At 35.7% G+C, this 21687-nt stretch overlaps 1 protein-coding gene across 1 annotated transcript in view; it reads right to left on the reverse strand.

Moving 5' to 3' along the window:
* Positions 1-21687, reverse strand: part of VWC2 (von Willebrand factor C domain containing 2) — a 201458-nt gene that overhangs the window by 177873 nt on the left and 1898 nt on the right. Inside the window, exon 2 of the mRNA XM_003762539.2 lies at positions 19755-20559. Coding sequence (XP_003762587.1) covers positions 19755-20468 — 714 coding nt within the window. The 5' untranslated portion in view covers positions 20469-20559. The remainder of the gene's footprint in view (positions 1-19754; positions 20560-21687) is intronic.

A 21687-nucleotide genomic window follows, 5' to 3' on the forward strand; every position in this document is an offset into this window, starting at 1 on the left:
TGTTTTTTGTTGCTTCTGTGACAGAGTAAGGCGTTTTCATTAGAATGCAAATCTTTTGAGAACACAAACTCAAACTGGTTTTGTTTTCATTCTCTATTTCCAATACTTGTCACATAGTAATGATTTCCATTAATTGATTCCACTATGTGTTGGTATACATAACGCGTTAATTGTTGAAGTTGTTAGTTGTTGAAGTGATAATCTTCCAGGATCTTTGCAAAAGCCGTTTATTGTTTTCAAGTAATTTCTTTCATGTTAGTATTGATTCTTGTCCCTAAAATTATTCTTGCATAGATTCATCTTTCTCATGGTTCTTACAATAGCAATAACTGCAGCATCTTTTTTATTTTTTATCAGTTATCATGGGAGAATATATGCATTCATAATGGCTGTGAAATTAGAAATCACTTTTTTAATCACTCTGGTTTGGTATAGTTAGTTTCTTAGCTGTATTCATCATAGACCCAAAAAGGAATTTTCGAAATTCTATTCCAAGTATGCCCTATCTCCTTTCCACACTTGCTTGAAATACCATTATTAGACAGCACTTGTGGAAACTATAGAGTATAAATTTGTAACACCCTCAACTTCTTCAGCTTTTCTTACCTTTTTAGATTTTAACAATTCCTTGTATCATCTTCACTATTCTTCCTCTGTCTTCCATATATTCAATTTGAGACTTGGAAATTCTGATTCTGAAAACTGGAATTCCATGTAATAGAGGGATCTTGTCCCCGATTCAGAGCACATGTAAGTATGCTATGTTTTTGTTTCTTTGTTTGTTTTTCTGTTAGGCTCCTATGTTGTCATGAAATCTATTCAATTGGCTGTTGACCCAGAAGTTAATATGCATATAAAAGACATAAATTAATGAAAGCTCTTTTTTCTTGTCAGTTTTCAAATTTAAAAAAAAATATTATAGGCTTCTATGAGGTGGGGAAAGGGTTTTAGGATATTTTCTTCTGACTGAGAACATGTAGCCCTGCTGTTTCTTTTGTCCTTGATTTTATTTGTTTTTTGATGGAGGAATGGGTTTTAGAGATGAAATAGACTCAGTTATGACCTTAAAATCTTCCAAAAATTAGAAGAGCCATCAGTAATTGAACAACTGGGATCCATAAAGGATCTTCTAGTAGCAGCGGCAGTAAAGCCTAGTGAACTAAGACAACCCCAAGGAATAATTCATGACTAGGACCAACAGTGAATCAAACTAGAAGCCAAGACATTGTTTCCTGAAAACAAAGGAATGATTCACCCATCAATTACATCTTCACTTTAAATTTGTGTCTATTCTTCCTAGGCATCAAGGTATAAGGGTACAGGGAAAAAAGCAGTTTGGGGGGTCATCCTCTGAAGTTTGGGGAAATGCTTTTATACTTCAGTTCTAGCTACATCTTTGCAGCAAACATCTCTTTGTAAAATATTGATATTCAATAGAAACCTACTAGGAATTGATATTGGGAGATATGGAAATTGGTTCATTGATACTGAGGCAATAATCACCAATCAGATGATATTGGGGAATATTAACTGGCAATGGTTTTGGAGGAAACACAGCAGATGGAAGCTTGAGGAAAATCATAAAAAGACAACTTGTAATTTCCTAGGGTTACCTTATAAACTCAAGGGATGAGAAATGTCCTTGCTTTCAGGACCTGGCATGGTAGTAGATTTGGAGTTGTGAGAATGAGCCCAAAGCCTCTCTTTGCTACATTGGTATTTCTGATTTGCTCTGATATATTCTGTTCTCTTTTGGAACTGGCAAATGAAGGGGGTACCAAATATTATATGGTCTTCCTTGTCAAAGTGATAATATTGGTGATTTTGTGTGAAGCCAATTTTTAGAAATTTTCCACCTTCTGTTACTTAGCTTCACAGGTACAAGTTGATCACATGGGTCATTGTGCTGATTCAACTAGTGGTATTACTAAAGCTCAGCCGGCTAGCATTCTAGGATCCCAGTCAGGCCCTCATACACTCTATAAGCATTGTGTTCTCCCTCCTATATATAGAATCCTCATCATACTCTGCTTTGCATTTCTTTATTTTTTTGAGCATTACTTTAACTTTGCATTTGCTCTCTCCTGATCCAGTTTCCAAAATGTACAACGTAGGTGGGCTTTGATAGTGTTATTGTTATCATTGCTACTGTCATTATTGATTTGATGTTATTGCTTTCATTCCTGAGAGCATCATCAATCTTTATTTTATTTTATTTTTATTTTTGCTGAGGCAATTGGGGTTAAGTGACTTGCCCAGGGTCACACAACTAGGAAGTATTAAGTGTCTGAGGTCAGATTTGAACTCAGATCCTCCTGACTTCAGGGCTGGTGCTTTATCCACTGTGCCACCTAGATGCCCCAATCTTTTAGTTTTTAAACAATAAAGTTTTAGTTTTAAACAATAAAGTAGCATGTTTTAAATTTTGGTGATCGTAATCTTGGGTCAGTACAAGATCAGAAGAATATATATTTATAGATTCAGAGTTGGAAAACATCTTCTAGTTCAGGCTCAGTGACAGTGAAATTAAGCAATTTGCCCATGGTCATACAGATAATATATGAGAGATCCAAGATTCAAACTATTGTCCCTAATTGTCAAATACTGTTGAAGTTAAGTAGATGCCAGTGGACCAGTTGGCAGATTTTTGTATCAGTCCCAACATCCTCATCTTCTGTGCCTTTTGGGAAAAAAGCAACATCAGGTTCAAAAAAGAGATGATACTGCAGTGTTTGTGTATGGGACTCTGCAAAGAGAGGAAGGATATTTCTAAAAATATCCTATGCACAAAAGAAAAAATTTTAGATTAGTTTGTCCCAAAGATAAGAGTGTACAAGAAGATTGAAGGAGTGTAAATGAAGTAAGGAAAAAGGGCAACTGTATTGATGTTGTTTTAAGTTATAACATTGCAGAAGATTATAAATAATAACAACAATAATAAACAATGTGCATGCTAAATTTCCTGTTATTCAGACCTATTTTCATTTTGACCACTTGGTGGCGATGAAAAGCACTCACTATCCCAAAAGAATATCCTCAGTTTTGCCAGTACTAGTCTTTCCTGCCTGATATACTATTTACCTGCATCAAGATAATCTGAGTGCACAGAAACAGTGATTCCTTTTAAGGAAAAGAAAGAGCATGGAACTATTTTCCATATATCAAAAATATATCACTTTTTAAAAAAAGTTAAAATAATTTTATTCAAATGCAGACACAAATATATACACACATACACACAGAGTTTATGTAACACCAGATATAAGCAAAACAAAACATAGATCACTTTTGATTTTGTAAGACACTTTATTTACAACAGAGCCTATGATTTAAGGTTAGCCATTCAGTCACTGGACCTTCAAAACTTGCTCTGTCCTCTCCCACTGTTTCACTTGTAGCTCATGAAATCATTTTAAAAGAGAAAATGGTCCTCCCTTATAGAGTCAATTTTAAAAAGAAAATTGTTGGCAATATTGACAAGTGATGAACTACTCAACGGGAATCAAGATTCTGAACAGCGAAAGTAAAAGCCAGGGGGGCTATCATCTTTTGAGCTGAAGCAGTCAAGCCCTTGGGAGTGTTTCAGCAACAGCCAAATGACCTGACATGCTCACACAAACATCCATTTACTGTGTTGAGGGCTTTCTGTACTTCAAAGAAATGACTGACAGTATCAGAACATATCTACCTGCTCTTTCAGAAGTAAAGTCAACTAAAGAAACCCTAAGAGAGGAGCAAATTGAATTCAAAGTCTTGTAGGACCCAGAGTCCTTTTACCTGCACAAAGAATAGACAAGAGCACTGAAGTGCATTCTGGATTATCTGCCCAGAATTTACCTGTACTGCCTGCCCACTGATGCTTGAAATGCTTTTAACACCGAGAAGCTTTTCATTCTACATTCAGAGTGAAGCCTTCAATATAAATACCTTTTGGAGATTTAAAAATTAACCTTAAACTATAAAAGCAGTCTGTCCAGATCTTTTTAAAGACTACACTTTGACAGAGGTTGAAGGGAAAAAAAACATATTATTGAGAATTTGAGAAGGTGCAAGTGAAGGGAACAAAAAGGGAAAAGGAAATCATAAAGTAAAAGTTGGAGATAATAAAAGACAAACTATCCTTCGTGATCTTACATCCTTAGCTCTACTTAGTGGCCTGGGATATATGCACCTGTAAACATGCATACACACACACACACACACACAATGTTTTATTTGAGTCATTGAAAATCAGAGCTATGTTCAAATCAGATGACAAAAACTTGAATGCTAGATATAAAGTCGTAATTTAGCCACAGAAACTTGTGTTTTGTGAAAGCTTCCTTCACAGTGGGTCAGATGCCAACTAGTCAGAATGCTGAAATATGCCTATGGGCAAAGCAACATTGACAACTAGCACTCTCATGAGTTGCTGGATCTGTTCTCACAGTCTTAACTCTCTGAGTAATTTTTTTTTTTCCTGACAAGAGTTTAGGATATGTGAAGTGATACAGAGGGCTTAAATGAACACCTCACAGCAATAGTCAAGTCACCTAGATTTTTTGCCCATATCTGCCACTATATAAAAGTTTGTCTGAATTTAGTTGCCAAGAACTGGAAACAAAGTAGATGCATATAGATTAAGAAATGATAACAAATTATATAAATGATTATAATAGAATATTGCTACGATATAAGAAACAATGAATATAAAGAATTCAAAGATACAAATAAAGTTCTATAAACTTCAATTTAAGTAGAAACAGGAAAGCAATATATACAATGACTTCAGACATATAAAGGATAATTATGAAAAAGAAATTGAATACTGAATTATTATAATGGTGGAGCTTGAATCCAAAGACAAGAATACTTTCATTCTTCTTTGCAAAGGTGAAGTGTATGAATATAAAAGCCTATACATATAAAACATTATATTTCTTTCAAACACAATTGTTTTCGATAATCTTGCTGAATTACTTTTTTCCTTCATTATCCCAAAAGGTGGATAATTAGGTAAAGAAAGTGGAAGGATAATAGATTTAGAGCCAAAAGGGATTTTAGAGACCATCTAAATCCAATCATCTCATTTTGCAGATGAGGAAACTGAGGTTCTGGCTGCTTAATTGATTTGCTCAACATCAAACAGGTAGTTAGAGACATTTAGATTCATATTCTATGACTGAAAGTTTGCATATATATATATATATATATATATGTATACACACATACACACACACACATATATGAATAAAAATTCTGAAATGTAAAGAAAGTAAGAGGAAGTATGAAGAATGTGATTTTTGGCCAAGTAAAACTCTTGGCTTCAGTTTCCTCCCTTGTAAATGAATCACATTGAAAGCTTTAAACTAGGAATTAAGAATATAAAAATAAACACAAATTAGTCCTTACCATTAAAGAGTTTATATTTTAATGAGGAGCATTCACTTGTATATGAGTAAGTAAATATGAAGGAGTTGTTTTTGTTTTTGTTTTTGAGGACAGCTAAGTGTCAGTTGTACATCAATACAGGCTTAATAGACAGAAAGCTAGGCCTAGCTTAAGAAAGGATAGCCATGTGACTCTATGACATCTAAAATTACTCCTGTTTGCCTCAGTTTCTTCATCGACAAAATGAGGTGGAGAAGGAAATGGCAAGCCCTCCCAGTATCATTGCCAATAAAACTCCAAATGAACTCATGAAGAATTGTACATCATTGGAATAATGCATTTTGTATCATATTACAAATACAAAGCAATTTCAAGAAGAAAACATTTCTAATAACTGGGGAAAAGGCAGACCCAATATTTGGAGGCAGTAGCAACTGTTTCCCTTTGAAAGAAACTTGTGATTGATTCTAAGAGGCTGAAGTTGCAATTAGACAATTCTACTCTACATTTTTACTGAACTCTTCAGGACCAAGGATAGCCAAGTGTCCACTTGAACTGAGACCTAAATGGGTTAAACAAAATAAAATGTGGATTTCACTCAAGTATAAGAGGATGTATATATTTCCCCACAAATATAAGAGATGAAGCTGTTCCTGGACCTTGAAGACTAGACCATTATATTTACTCACTATTTTTCTTTTCAATTCAGAGGCAGAATCCTACTGTTTGTTTTCTAGAGGATGGGGCAAAGAGGTGAAGCATCTTGTCAGTGCATGTCTGAGTAATTGGAGAAGAAATTCAAACACAGCTTATCCCCTTAGGCAACAATGGCTCTCTGCATGATCTTCACAGTCCTATGGGCAAAAGTAACATACTCTGAATCTGTTGTGGATTTTTTATCTATCTACCCTTGACATTTTCCAAGACAAAATTTTGCAAACCTAATCATGGGATCTGAATGGAATTACTAAAGTCAGGACTATGCTAGTTGAGGTGATTAGAAGGATCTTAGACTACTGTATCCCAAAAAGTCCATATCTACTGCCAAAGTTCATTAAATCCCCACAAAGAGAAAAAAGTATTGTATCTGAAATCAGAAGACCTAGCATCACATCTCCCTCCTGTTACTTTCTAGTCATGGAACTTTAGACAAATCATGTGACCTTTCCATATATATCTATATTTATCTATCTATAGCTGAAAAATGAGGGGAGGGTCTAGGGTACTTCCAAGTCCTTTGAGTTTTAAGCAGAGGCTAGTAGTTCTCTGGCGAGTAATGTTGTTATTTAATTACCTCGGTTTATGGCTAAGCATGGTGGGGTCTCTAATCCCAGTTTGTACTTTAATTTTAGTGTCTTTTTGGTACTTCTAAGGTCCCTTCTGACTTTAAATTCTAATCTTAGTAGCTTCTTTCTCTTAATGCCCAAAAGACTCCTTTAAAATGCAAACATTTTTTTATCGGCTGATATTTATATAGAACTCTGAGTCTTACAAAACATTTTATAGTACATATTTTATATTCTTCTCATTGTAGGTATTATTATCTATATTTTGAAGGTGAGGAAATGGAGGCTGAGAGACTTGCTCCTGATCACATAATCTGCCAGTTTTAGAGGTGAAAGTTAATTCTTTAACAGGCATTATTAGTTCATCAGATCAGTTATCTCTTATTTCATACATCAGAATGTCTATTTGCATAAACTTGACCAGATCTCTCTATCTACGTGTATAGCTACACACACAAACATACACACATACACATAGATTTATATCTATGTGTATATCTCTATACATATAGACAGATAAATATTTATCTCTGTATGTGTAGAGGTTATACACATAGGTATAGATATCTAGATAGATAAATATGGATAGAGGTAGATAGATAGATATGCTTTAGCTAGAGGTAAAGAAGGCAAGAGAAAAAAGGTCTGGAGTGTAGGGGCGGTGCTTGGCAGTGGAGAAGAGCAGGCATACCACAGACAGGATTCTTGGCCAATTAAGAAGCCAGACATGGGCAGGAGGGGAACATGACAATTGAGAGAAGAGGGAAGAAAAAGCTTCAGCAGAGTGACAAGACAGATTTCATTCTTTTACTTACAACTCACTCTGTCTGTAGTAAGGGCTCAAAGCAATTCTTTTTTGGTCCCAAATGGACCTATCCAGAAATCTCTCTTTTTCAAATCCTGTGATTTTAGGAGCACCTGAGGCTTTAAAGTGAAGTCAGTGTGTGGCTGACATCATCCCTTCCCTCAGACTCTGAGAAAGTGTAAGCTGTGTCCTGGCTGTACCCCAGCGTCTAACAGAAATAGAACGAAGAATGAAATCCAGCTGGCTGGAACTCAACCTTGGCCAGACCTAAATGGTGCTGATAAGCAAAGGAAGTGTTTCAAGCCAGAGGGTCAGAAATGCAAACTAAAGAATGGGCACTCTATGTAAGACATAAAAGAGTAATTAAAGACTTCCTCTTGGATTCAAAACACCTGTAATAGCGATGGGTTTTCTCTTCTTTCCTTCAAACACCTGTCCCAGAAATTGTCCCTTCTTCTCAAAGGCATGCTCCTATTGTGTCATACACCAATGGAACATGCACTTAAAAATGAACAATCCATTGGGGGAAAAAGGTACATTATAGGAGGGGGAGTCGAAAGAGAGCTCTTCCATAACAAGGATTATTTCCAGCTATGTGTATAGGGCATCTTAATTACCAGTACTCTAGACTAATCCTATCCTCCCTTAGGTAATTGTTATTCCAGGATCTTCCTCATGTGCCAACTTGGGAAGCTGTCCTCAACAAGTAGGACACAGGATTCCATATTTTGACAACTAAATTCCTCTCTTTTAGCAGAGATAGAATGCTGAAGTGGAAGAACATTAACCCTAGACTCAGAGGATTTGGATTAAAGTCCCCAGCTCCTCATTAATTGTCTGTGTGATGTTGGGAATGTTACTTACCCTCCCGAGGCTTTAATTTCCTTATTTCTAAAATGAAAGCTGTTGTACTAGGTGCCCTCAGAGTTCTTTCTCAGTTTTGAATGTAATTTTATTCCACATACTTAAGCAGAGCTCCAGTGAATTTCAACTCTTATTGCCAACCATATTCACTCTCATTATTATTGAGCTCAATACAATCATATTTGAAGGACATGCAAATTTAATGCTGCGGGATCATCTGGGCCAAAGGTGTAGTAAACACACACCAATCACTGCTAGGTTGTGGCTTACAACATCTTTTCCTGACATGACCCCAAGTTCCTGGGCACACACTCCCTGCCACATAAGGAATTCACCTCATTCATATGCAGTGATAGTATTTTAAAAGTCAACACATTACATAACAGGAGGAATTTCCTGAAAGAGTAAAATGTTATGGTGCAAATTTGGTCAGACTAGTAAATCAAACATAGCACAGAAGGATTCAAGCAAGCAGCCAAAAGAGCTGGGCTTCCCCATTCTAGGGCAAATACAAATTTGGCTCCACCAAGGAAACTTGCATGCCGTGACATTCTTTTCTATTGTTGCCATTTTATTGGCTTCAAAACAAAAGGTATCAATGAAAACCTTCAATCAACCATTTTGTTCAGGACAGAGGCATTCTAGCATCTCTTAAGACTCTCATCCTTAATTCTTTTCAGTTATTTGATTGTTTTCAGGCAAGATATATAAGCCAGAAAAATATGAACACCATTAGGTAGCGACACGTGAATAAATAATAATTTTCTGTTTCTAGGTATTTTCTGATCATTGTAATTATTACCATCTTGTAGTTAAAAGGGCACTGGCCTGAGCAGCAAGAGGATTAATGTCTCTTCCTAGCTCAACTTTTTATTGATGACCTTGGGCAAATTCTTTCCTATGGTCCTTATCTGAACCATAGTTTCTTTATTTGAGACATAAGGAGATTGGATTAAATTATCTCTAGAGCCCTTTCTACTTCTAAAAGTCTATAATATTATTTCTAATTGCCCAGGACATTTATTCCAATGTTCTCGTAAGGATTTCTTCATTAATAAAATCTGAGGAGATGAGAGAGTTTATAAAGGATTAATACAAACTAGATAATAGATAGCTGAGGGATAGATTTAACTAAGCAAATTATAAAAGCAATTTTTTTCATTTCGAAATGCTGATAAACATTTCTCCGTAATGAATTTGGATCATAATATGGTATAGTCTAGATAGCCAAGACATAGATGCCAAGGGACAGATTTGCTTTTAAACTCAACAACTCTGAAGAACAATTTTTAAAGATGAAGAAATTTAAAATTCATAACTAAATAAAAGGAGCAGTGTGGTGTACTGGAGAGAGGGCTGGCCTCAAAGTCAGTCTGATGTGGATTCAATTCTTGCTTTTAGCATATACTAGCTGAGTATATGGACAAATCACATGATTTCTCAGTGCCTCAGACAAATGTATGAAATGCCAGAGAAACTGAGGCAAGATAGAAATTAGAGAGTTTTTATTATTTTATTAATTGGAGAGTATGATTGACTGGACAGGTCTCAAGTCTCAAAGTATCCAGCTGAGAATGGGAGAATCCCAAATCTTTTATAAGATTTTGAAACAAAGAAAGAAAAGAGTGGGAAGGGGAAGTTTCAGGACCATTTGGTTCTACCAGGATGGGGGAACGAGGGGAGGCTATAAATTCTTACTAGGAAGTCAGAGTCAGGATGTCTGAATAAACAAAAGTAAAGGTATCAATGAGGTATCCAGGACAGTCTTATCTTTTGATATGTTCAGAAGGGGGTAGTGCCATAAATTCTTGAGGACAGAAGGAGTTAGGAGCCAGGAAGTCTGATCTCCCCCTTATCTTGAATCTCAAATTAACAATAATGAACCCAAGTTGGGGGGGGGGGCATTGCAACTAAGGGGATTGAGGCAGAACAATTCAGGGAAACTAGTGCAGGAAAACTGAGGTAGAACTGTTCAAGGAGACCATGACATAATACTTAACCCTATAAATTGCACCAAAAAATCCACATGTGTAAAGAAAAACTCCTCCCGAGGAGCTCCTAATAATACTGATGACCTTAGAAGTCTGTTTTTCTTTTTTTTTTAAGGATCATTTAAAATCTAATTTCAGGGGGCAGCTAGGTGGTGCAGTGGATAGAGCACCGGCTCTGAAGCTAGGAGGACCTGAGTTCAAATCTGATCTCAGACACTTAACAGTTCCTCACTGTGTGACCCTGGGCAAGTCACTTAACCCCAATTGCCTCAGGGGAAAAAAATCTACTTTCAATTATCTGTGCTAATATGAACAAAGAACATGGATACGTCCAGATCCTTAAAACATAAACAATATGCCCTTCCAAGTTCCAACCCATGTGGAGATCCAGCTAGTCTACTTCTAGAAATACATAATCAAGGGGTCTTTCTTCCCATTTCAGAGTACATTCAGATATCCTTTGTTTTTTGTCAGCTTACTTATTTTTTATCTCCTTACTTCCTTGGAGCTTCTTTTTCTGTGTTTTTCTTTTCTCAATCTTATGTGTGTGATAGCCAAAGATGGGAAAACTCAGATAACTCTAGAACTTGAGAGCAATCCATGAACAACACAAGATACTGATAGAACTATCAAAATCAATCATGGTCCCAGTGACAACTGGAAACCCAAAACTCTTGGCAGCAGTAGCTAAATATGGTGAGGGCTCCATTCTTCAGGTCTAAGAAGTGACCTGCTTGATTCAGGCCATCAAAGAAATCAGTCCAGGTGAATAAAAGGACTTAACTTAAGTTTAGGCTTTGTCACACACATTGGCAGGAAATCCATAAAGGAGAAAAATTAATGACCATATCCTTGGGTTGAGAGGGAATGTTTTACAGCAATCATCTTAAGTTTGAGTATACATTTTCAGGTACTGAATGCAAGAAATATATCTCCCTGTTTGGGAGAATATTATAGTTGGTCCTTGCAATACCCTCTTAGTAAACAGCCTTCTGTAAAAGCTAATTACTATAATTAGGTTAATTGATAGTGAGGTGAATGTTATCTGTTTATCAGAAGAACATTAATGCTGAGCTAATATAATAAAAATGACAATTCTGCCTAAATTGATCTACTTTTTCAGTGCTATGCCAATCAAAATGGCAAAACATTATTTTATAGACCTAGAAAATATAACATAAATAATAAACATAAAATATTTTAAATTATAAAAATATATTTTTTAAATTTTTTATATTTAATTTTTATAATTTAAATTTAAATTTTTATTTATATTATTATTTTTTAAATAATAATATAAATATAAAATTCATCTGGAAGAAGAAAAGATCAAGAATATCAAGGGAATTAATGAAAATAAAAACATAAAGGATGGTGGCTTGGTGGTACCAAGCCTAAAACTATATGATAAAGCACCAAAACCATTTGATACTGGCTAAGAAAAAGGGAGGTGGATCAGTGGAATAGATTAGATGCACACAACACAATAATCAAGGCCTATAGCAATCTAGTATTTGACAAACCCCCAAACTTTAGCTTCTGGGATAATAACTCACTATTTGACAAAAACTGCTGGGAAAACTGTAAAATAATATGTCAGAAATTTGGCATAGACCTACATCTTATACTCCACACCAAAATAGGGTCAAAATATATACATGATTTGGGGATAAAGGATGATATCATAAACAAATTAGGACATTGCACAGAATAACAGCAAGAATGTGAGATGATCAACAATGAAAAGCTTGGTTCTTCTCAGTAGTTCAGTAATTCAAAGCAATTTCAATAGACTTTGGACAGAAAATGTCACCTGCATCCAGAAAAAGAACTAAGGAGACAATGTAAATCAACACATTTTAATCTCTCCCATGGTTTTCCCCTATTACTTTGATTCTTCTCTCCCAACAAGATTCATAAAGCAATGTGTGTTAAAAAATAAATTAAAAATTGAGATAAAACAAACAAACAAACAAAAAAACCGCTAATGTGGACTCCCGAGCAAGAACATTAGAAACTTTCAAACCTTCTATAACAAGAAGAGACGTTGTTAATTATTCCTTGAGATACTAACCTGCCAATGACTGTGGTGGTAGGGAGAGGGTGACCAGAGAAGACGCTATAGAACTACCTAAAATACAACCCTGAATTAGTATAAATATTACATTTATAGAACTATGTGTCCTTCATTATTTTATTAATTTATTTATTTAATAGCTTTTTATTTACAGGTTATATGCATGGGTAACTTTACAGCATTAACAATTGCTAAACCTCTTGTTCCAATTTTTCACCTCTTAACTCCCACCCTCTCCCCCAGATAGCAGGATGACCAGTAGATGTTAAATATATTAAAATATAAATTAGATTATGTGTCCCTCATTTGGTTATTATTTTTATATTATTTGAATCTATTTTCACTCCTTTGTATTGAGTTCTTTTCTTTTCTCATACCTTTTATTAGCTCTGCCTTTGGTTCATTTTCATGAAATTTACTTTCTGATGGTGGGAATGGATTAATTCCCTATCAAGGAATTGAGAGAAAATGAACCTTCACTACATGGCAGTGCTATAATTCCTTTAATATAACACTTGCCCACTTTTCAACATGCTTGTATCAATAAAAGAACAGCCCTTGGTTTAGCAATTTACAATTAGGTGAGTTATGCTTACCTGAAAGAATCATAGACGTTAGGTTCACTGAACATGTGAAATCTATGCATAATAGTTAAGTGAAAACAAACTTTAAACTTCCCAATGTTACAGCTATGACTTTTTTTTATTTGTGGACAACTGCTGAATAGCAAAAGCCTGGGCTCAGAGCAGAGGGAAGAACAAAGAATCATCAAGCTTACTATATTATCCCCAAATATAAAATGTGGTATTTATAACACTGCACTAAAGTCTTACTCTGATAGCTAATCATAATGTGAAGATTACCTCGCTATGTCCTAGTTCAGTGTGTGCAAGCTCTGGGAGACCTTTTGGCTCAAGTATGTGCCTGGTGTTAGACTGAATGTTTACTGCTGAAAGTCTAGCTTAGCTAAGTTTCAAGTTTCAGTAGTGGATTGGTCATAGGATAATGAACTTTTTGGATATAATCATTCACCAAAACATTCTACTATAACAAAGAAAAGTCTCCTACTGCATTTATAATACTTCTCAGCTCTTTCCTAAAACTTCTTAGCTCTTAAAAGTAATCAAGTTAGAACTCTAGTTTTTAAGGTTACTTTAAGGTAATTAAAGTATATTATTATAAATCTCAGCTATTCTTTATTAAGAATTGTATGCTACAAATCTCCAAACTGATTCTCTAGCTTTCAACCATGTTAGGAGACCTAAACGCTCAATGTCATCATTTCAAAAGTCAAGATTATTGATTCACTGTGATTGATGCATCAATGAAAATGCACTGAAAATCATAGTTTGGCATACTATTAAGGAAACATATTCTTATTAACCCACAAAATGGATGTCCATATGTAAGGTTACCTTACTTACAGTGGACTGCTTACTTGTATAATTTGAACAACGAGTTTTTATTCTGCCCCAAAATAGATTAAATCTAACCCTTAAAGATTCACCCTTTTGGAATTCATGCCACTCTTTAAAAAATATAGCTTATAGGATCAAAAAGTTGAAAGGAAAGTTAACGATTAAATAGTTCAATCCATATCTTAAGAAATTCCTTCCATGAATTAAAACATTGTGGACTCTCACTAAAATGGTGTAACGAGAACCTACATAACAAGGATCACTTTATAATGAACTTCTTTGCATTTTTAAATAGCATACTCCATTTGGATAGGGTCCAATATAGACTTGCTTTCCACCATATTCTATAGCAAAGAGGATTTTTAGCAAAGTTCCAATATGTGTATGCTTTCATTTACATGTGTTATCATTATTCCCAGAAGCCCAAGAAATTTTGATACGAAGCATTCATTCAAAGACCCTCATTTACATAGATTTGACTACATTTTAAGTCATGTATTGCTTATAAAAGATGATATTTAATTCATCCCCTTAGTTCAGTTCTAGTAAAATAGATTACTGAACATCTACTATGCACAGAGTAGCTTATTAAATGACAATAATGGTTGGATACCACATTGACTAAGAGGGTTTATGATAGACATTAGTGGTGACTGGTGTTGGAGGAAACACAAATATATATATATATATATATATATATATATATATATATATATATAAAACCGAAATGTAAAAAAATTATGATAAATGTCAAAGTCCTAATCAAAGAATATTTAAGATCTTAGAAGGAAAGAACTATTGCTAATCAGTGGAATTAAGGAAAGCGTTATGGAAAATGTGGCATTTCAAACTCAATCTTAACCAATAGGTAAGTTTTCAATAGGTAAAAATGAAAAGTAGAGTGGGGAAAGACTATTCCAGACAGAGAGAATTGCATGGACAAAAGCAAAGAAACCAAAAAGCATGGATATATATGAAGAGTAGTAAGTAGCTCACTCTTACTGGAGTTAAATCTGTGAAGGCAATTTGATTGAGATTAGACTCAAAAGATAAATTGAGCTTTGAATGCAAAATTAAGAATCTGTATTTTATTTGTTAGGCAGTACCATTCTTTAAAAATTTCTTAGGTAGGTACAAACTCTTGAAAGGCTCTGAAATGAGACCTGTACATAAGGAAGATTACTATGGCCACAATATGAAATATTTCAATTTAATGAAGTGAACATTTTGATAGTGACTATAGTGTTGTAATAAGTGATGTGAGCAGAATGAATAGAAAAAAGAAGCCTTAAGAGTCAGAAGGACCTAAATTTAAGTCCTGTTTCTGACACATACTGGTTGCATGAGGCTGCAAACTTAATCTTAGATGAGACTCTCCAAAAGTAAGTGGCAGAGCAGGTGTTGGCCAGCATTAATTAGAAAGAATTTTTTCACTTGTGGATTCTCCAGCCTACTGAAATCACAGATGCAGGCTCTATCCCTAGAGTGCTAGAGCTACAAACACTAAACTGGAGCATTTCCTGACATTAAGGCAATCACATTTTACTGAGAGGGCACCAAACATCTGAAGACAAGTAAACATAAGTTAATTTGAGGACAGAGTTAGCGCTAAGAATTAGAGAAAAAAAGGAAGGTTTCATAGCATGGTGAACTAAGCTGAGTTCATCTGTGCTGCTGAGTCTCAAAGGAAGAGAAGAATTCTGAGAAGCAAAGATGAAAAGGGAGTACATTTCAAGCAAATGCCTCGAGGGTAGAGATGGACAATAGAACGAAGGGAAAAACTGGTAATGGGGTTTGGCTAAACATAAAGTGTAAAAAAGAGAACAATGTAAGATTTTGTTGAAAAAATCAATTTGTGCCATGTTTTGGAAGTCCCTAATTAATACCAGGTACTTTAAATACCACCTATGTATATATGTGTGTATGTATATGTAGACCCAAATAAACATATTGTATTTAAGGTATTTCTAAATGAACAATATAGAATGCATATAATATATGGTTTGTGCATAATGATACAAGTCTCATCCCAAGGAAGTTATAAAGATTAATGTGAAAATTCAAGACCGTGTAATATAAATGTGAGATGATTGAGAAAAGAAATGTAATATTGGAATCAAAAGAGAATAATAATGCTCATATAGTAGGCAATATAGTATAGCGGATATATATTGCTGAATTAGGAGTCTGGAAGACTTTGGAAGACTTTGCAAATCCTGCATCAGATACTTACTACCTATGTGATCCTAGGCAAATCATTTAACTTTTCTGATCCTCAATTTCCTCATCTCTAAAATATTATGGAGTAGGTAGAATTTGGGCTAAGGTCTACCTGGACTTCTAGGGTCCTTCCCTCTTATAAATCTACAGTCCTGTTCTTTCAGTTGCAAACCTCCATTTCCAACAGCCTACTGGCCTTCTTATACAAAATACATCCAAAGATCAATCTGTTGTTCTTTCCCCACATTGCTCTTCCTTCTGACTTCCATAATTATGTCAATGGAATTCCTTTATGCACAGAACCATATTGCCATCTTTAATTTTCTTTTGTATTGTATCTTCTCCCAATCGATTTTCTTTACAACAGATTTGCTTATTATCTTAATTTCTGTTCCTATTTCCACTCGGAAGTTCTATAACCTGCCTCCCTACTTGCATATTTTCTGTTTGTATATCCGCCTTTCTCTTTCTCCCCTCTCCTTACCCCAAAATATGTAAATAAACATATACAAATACATATAATCTGGGAGGAGAAAATATAGAGATGTTCTTTCTCTATATATTTCTATGTGTGTATATATATATATATATATATATATGTGTGTGTGTGTGTGTGTGTGTGTGTACATATGTATATGTATATACACCCATCCTTAGTGTTAGTAATTGAGAAAAATAAATTCCACTAATTTTTGGACAAAAATAAAATTGTATAATATTATTTAATTATATATGTATATATGTATATGTGTATATATATACACATATATATACACACACACACACACAAACACAAACACACACAAACACACACACACACACCCCAAAAGCCTTAATCATGGTTCCTTTAGCTCAAGAATGGATTGGCAGCACTGGGCTAGCCATTCTTCTCTCCATTCTCTGTTACTATTTATCTTAGATTATATAACAACTTGGTTACTCAGACACTTCTTTGGATAAGGAAACTGCTTAGGCTAATTTAAGGGAAATATAGAATTTAAGGGAATTATAGAAAATGGTACATCAAAATGAATATTAAAAAGTGTGACAATATATAGAATGATGGTGTTGGAGTTAGTATTACCTTTCAAATTTTGCCTCTTGACATTAGCTATGTAACCTCACTGAACCTTGGTTTCTTCATCTGTAAAATGAGGATAGTACTAATAGTGCCAATTTGATAAGGTTATTGTAAAGCTCAAAAGACATGATGCATAGAAAGCCCTTTGTAAGTTTTAAAACACTATCTTAATGTTGCTTCTTATTACTACTTTTGATACAAATGCCAGTGCATTGTATAATGGGAGTTCCAATTCAGCCTCAGATGCTTCATAGCTATATAACTTTGGATTTATTGCTTTATCTTTCTCTAAGGTTACTCATCTTTAAAATGGGAATAATAATAGCACCTACTTCACAAGGTTTGGGGAGGATCAAATGAAATAGTAATTAATGCACTTGGCTTTATTATTGTTGTTGTTGTTATGATTAGTAACATTCGTTTTTTGTTATCATTTTGGTTTTTTGTCCAACTCTTCATAACCCTATTTAGGATTTTCTTGGCAAAGATCATTTTACAGATGAGAAAACTGAAGCAAAAAGAGTTAAATGACTTGTCATGGACATACAGCTATTAATTATCCCAGGTCACATTTGAGCTCAGTTCTTCCAGACCATGCTATGTATTGCACCACCCATTTGTGCCACAAGCCAAATACCATATGCCAATTACTGTGCTAAGTGCTTTACAAGTATTATTGTTTTATTTTTTTTTGATCAAATAGCTTTTTTCTTGCTGAGGCAATTGGGGTTAAATGACTTGCCCGGGGTCACAAAAGTAGGAAGTGTGAAGTGTCTGAGGCCAGATTTGAGCTCAGGTCCTCCTGACTTCAAGGCTGATGCTCTATCCACTGCACCACCTAGCTGCACCTCTTCAAATAGCTTTTTTGATCATAACTAAGAATTTTCAGAGAGATAAAGGCATTTCTGCTTATTAAAAATACTATTTGGGTCAGTTATACAACATTACTTGTGCAAACCTAAGGATCAAGATTTTTTTGTGTAACATGCCCATATACATCTTACAGTACCCATACTAACACTGCTGTTGTTCAGGCCCGTTTGACTCTTTATGACTCCATTTGGGTTTTTTTTTTTTTGTTTTTTTTTTTTTTTTGCTGTTAATTTAAAAAAAAAATACTGAAGTAGTTTGCCATTTCCTTCTCCAGGTCATCTTACAGATGATGAAACTGAGGCAAACAGGATTAAGTAATTTGCACAAGGTCACACAGATAGTAAGTGTCTGAGGCCACATTTGAACTCATATCTTCTTGATTCTAGCCCCAACACTACCCACTGTACAATCTAGCTACATGCAAACATTTATTTTGTAGACAAGTTTACTTTGTCTCTAAGTACAGCCAAGTGTAGTATCTCACTACTCTGTATTCATCTGTGATGTAAATAATCAGTATCTTTCACTACAGTCTTCTAGTGGGTCTGTGGTGGTAGGGACCATCCATTTAGAGCACTCTGTCCTCCACCAACAGAGGCAGTTTCTAACTGGTAGCAGCCATTAAGTCAGGTTGAAGCAGTGCTATTTCCTTTCCCTATCTTTAGGTTCCAATAGTTTCTTTCCTCCATTGCCACTGGTGCTAAGAAAGTGGAAAAGTAAGTTACCTGTTAGTCTGCATGATCCAGACAATGAAAAATAAAGAGTAGAGCCCAAATGTGTAATATTCATCCATACACCGGTCAACCAGATTGTCATCAGAGATTTGTCAATTTTGCACACAATTTAGCACAATTCAATTTCTCAGACTGTAATTCAGGCTACATAACACACCTCCTGGTTATCTTCACTATAGATAATAACAATATATCAAATTATGAAAAAATACTTTTCAAGTATCTTTGTCTTTTTTTTTAAGCCCATCTCAAAATAATTATTCTGAATCACTCAAATCATTGGTACACTTTGGCAAATGGTTATTGACACCAACTCTCTAACTAGAACCCACTCAATTGTCTGTTTTACCTCTTTTTAATCTCTGGGGTAATTTGACTTACTGGGCACCGTCCTAGTATTGGAATCAGAAAGACCTGAGTTTAAATAATGTCTCAATATTTACTACTTAAGTTATCTTGGACATGTCTCTTAACCAAAGTGTCAATCCCCTCATTTCCAAGTTAGGAATAATGGAAACTAGTAACCTTATAGAGCTGATGTAAAGATCCAGTGAGATTCAATTCATAAAGTATTTTGCAACCCCTAAAGCTTTGTGTAAATGTGAACTATTATTATCCCATAAGCATTGCTTTTCTAGCCTAAATCCACAATACATGATATATTTTATTTTTGTGAATTTTGTCCCATTAGCTATCGGCTGAAGTAAGTGTCACAAATAACCCTCTAAAGTACCTGATATTAGAAAGGAGTAATACATTTAAGCAGTAATAATTTTAAATGAAAAGCAGTTGATGAAGGTAGAAAATCTGGTTGCAATTCTACCCAAATGTTTATATCTTACAATTCAGTTCAATGTCAGAGCAGAGTAAAGGAATTAATGCATATCAAACAGATAATTTTAAAAGATGGCAGTATCTATGAAAATCTTCTTCAATAGTTTCAAGATGCAAGATTAAGCAGGATCCTGTATTTTTAAATCTATCCAAGAATGCAAAAATTATTTAGCAACGGCATGAGTGATTTTTAACTCTTACCATGAACTCTTCTAGAGTTTGGTACGTCTTCCCCCGGAACTCACAATAGTTCTTCCTCTCTTTGCACTGAGGACAACACTGGCTGGTATCTACATGGATGCATCGAGGGTGGAGTCTCGGGCACTCAGGCTGAATGCACAGAGGTCCCTCCTCAGTGCAAAGGCAAGGGCAGGCTGAGGGGCCAGGAGTAAACTTCTCTCCGATAGCATAAACAAAGCCACTCTCATCCACACAGCCCTTCCCTCGGTAGTCTGGGTAAGCATACTCCTCCGGGGGTTCCGGGGTAGCCAAGGCTTCGGAAAGAGACGCATCTTCTGCAGCCAGAGCGTCTTCCTGAACACTCTCCTCTGACTCTTGGGCTTGCAAATTCCCAGGCTTACTACTCATCCCTTGGCTATTCCAAGTCTGTTTCTGTTTGCTCCAAGTCTCTTTGCTGGAATAATTCCGGCTTCCTTTGCTCTTCCCATCCCTGGAGCTGCCCTCCTCCCGCCCATTCCTAGTGATTTCATTCATTTTCCCTGGGCCTGTCTGGCTCTGAGTGTCCCGGGCTGCGTGGTCTCTCTTCTCTTGATTGGTTTTAATCCCCTGTTTGTCCTGAGTCTTGGCCAGTTTTTCCAGAGGTATGGTTGGGCTACAGAGGGCAACCATTAGACAGCATGTTACCAGGAGGGAACTTGAGAGAGCTCCAATTGCCATTGCAGTAGAACTGGGCATCACCTACTGCATCCCAAAGGGGAATGGGGGGGAGGGAGGGAGAGCGTCTGCATTCAACATCAAAGGGAATCACTATGTAAATCCACAGTCCCTGGGAAGAAAACAATTAGAAACACTTCAGCCTATAATGTTTCATTCTGCATTCAAAGGATGGCAGAGGCTCTTTAAGGCCAAGCTGTTGCCTACATAGTTAATTACTTTAAATATTAGGACAAACACAGACTAAAAAAAAAAAAAAAAAAAAAAAAAAAAAAAGGCAAAGGCTTATTGCAGAATGTAAAGCCCATCTTGTAATGCCTTCAAAATAAATGTTTCTACAATCAAGTGTGGCTCTTTAAATCCTAACAAAGTCCAGAGTAAACAGCCAATACATCTTCTCTCTCTCTCTCTCTCTCTCTCTCTCTCTCTCTCTCTCTCTCTCTCTCTCTCTCTCTCTCTCTCTCTCTCTCTCTCTCTCCCTCTTCCTCCGTCTCTCTCTTTCCCTCCCTCCTTCCTTCCTTTACTCTCCCTCTCTCGATTTTTCTCCTCCCTCTCTCTTTCTCCTCCTTCTCTTTCTTCTCTGTCTCTTGTATCTCCCTTTCCCTCTTTCTTTCCCTCTTCCTTTCTTTCTCTCTCTCTCTCTCTCCCTCTTCCTCCGTCTCTCTCTTTCCCTCCCTCCTTCCTTCCTTTGCTCTCCCTCTCTCGATTTTTCTCCTCCCTCTCTCTTTCTCCTCCTTCTCTTTCTTCTCTGTCTCTTGTATCTCCCTTTCCCTCTTTCTTTCCCTCTTCCTTTCTTTCTCCCTCTCTCTCTTTCTTCCCCTCTCCCTTCCTTCCTCTGTTTCTCTCTCTCTCCCTCTCTCTCTCTCCTCTCTCTTTCCCCTCCACTCTCTTCCCCCCTCTCCCTCTCCCCCTTCTCTCCCCCTGCTTTGGCTTCTGTCTAGGATGTATTCCATTAATCTTTTTTTTTCAATCCAAAAAGGGTCTTCTTTTTTAAAAAGCACTATCTGATAGTGGATAGGTTTGAAAGCACTTGTAAAAATGTATATTGAAAGCAGCAAAGGCAACCCAAGTCCCTAACCCCTATCCCTAACTGAATTTCTAAGACTGACCAAAAGTAATTTGAGGTTGCTAGTCAGACGGAAATTAAAGTAAAATCAATAGTAACACTGTCACCACTCCTCAACAAAAATGATCTGTTTTAGAGTATTGTGCAGTAGTTGTGATTTAAAGCTATACACAC

The sequence above is a fragment of the Sarcophilus harrisii genome, chromosome 1 (genome assembly GCF_902635505.1).
Source record: "Sarcophilus harrisii chromosome 1, mSarHar1.11, whole genome shotgun sequence".
Lineage (NCBI taxonomy): Eukaryota > Metazoa > Chordata > Mammalia > Dasyuromorphia > Dasyuridae > Sarcophilus > Sarcophilus harrisii.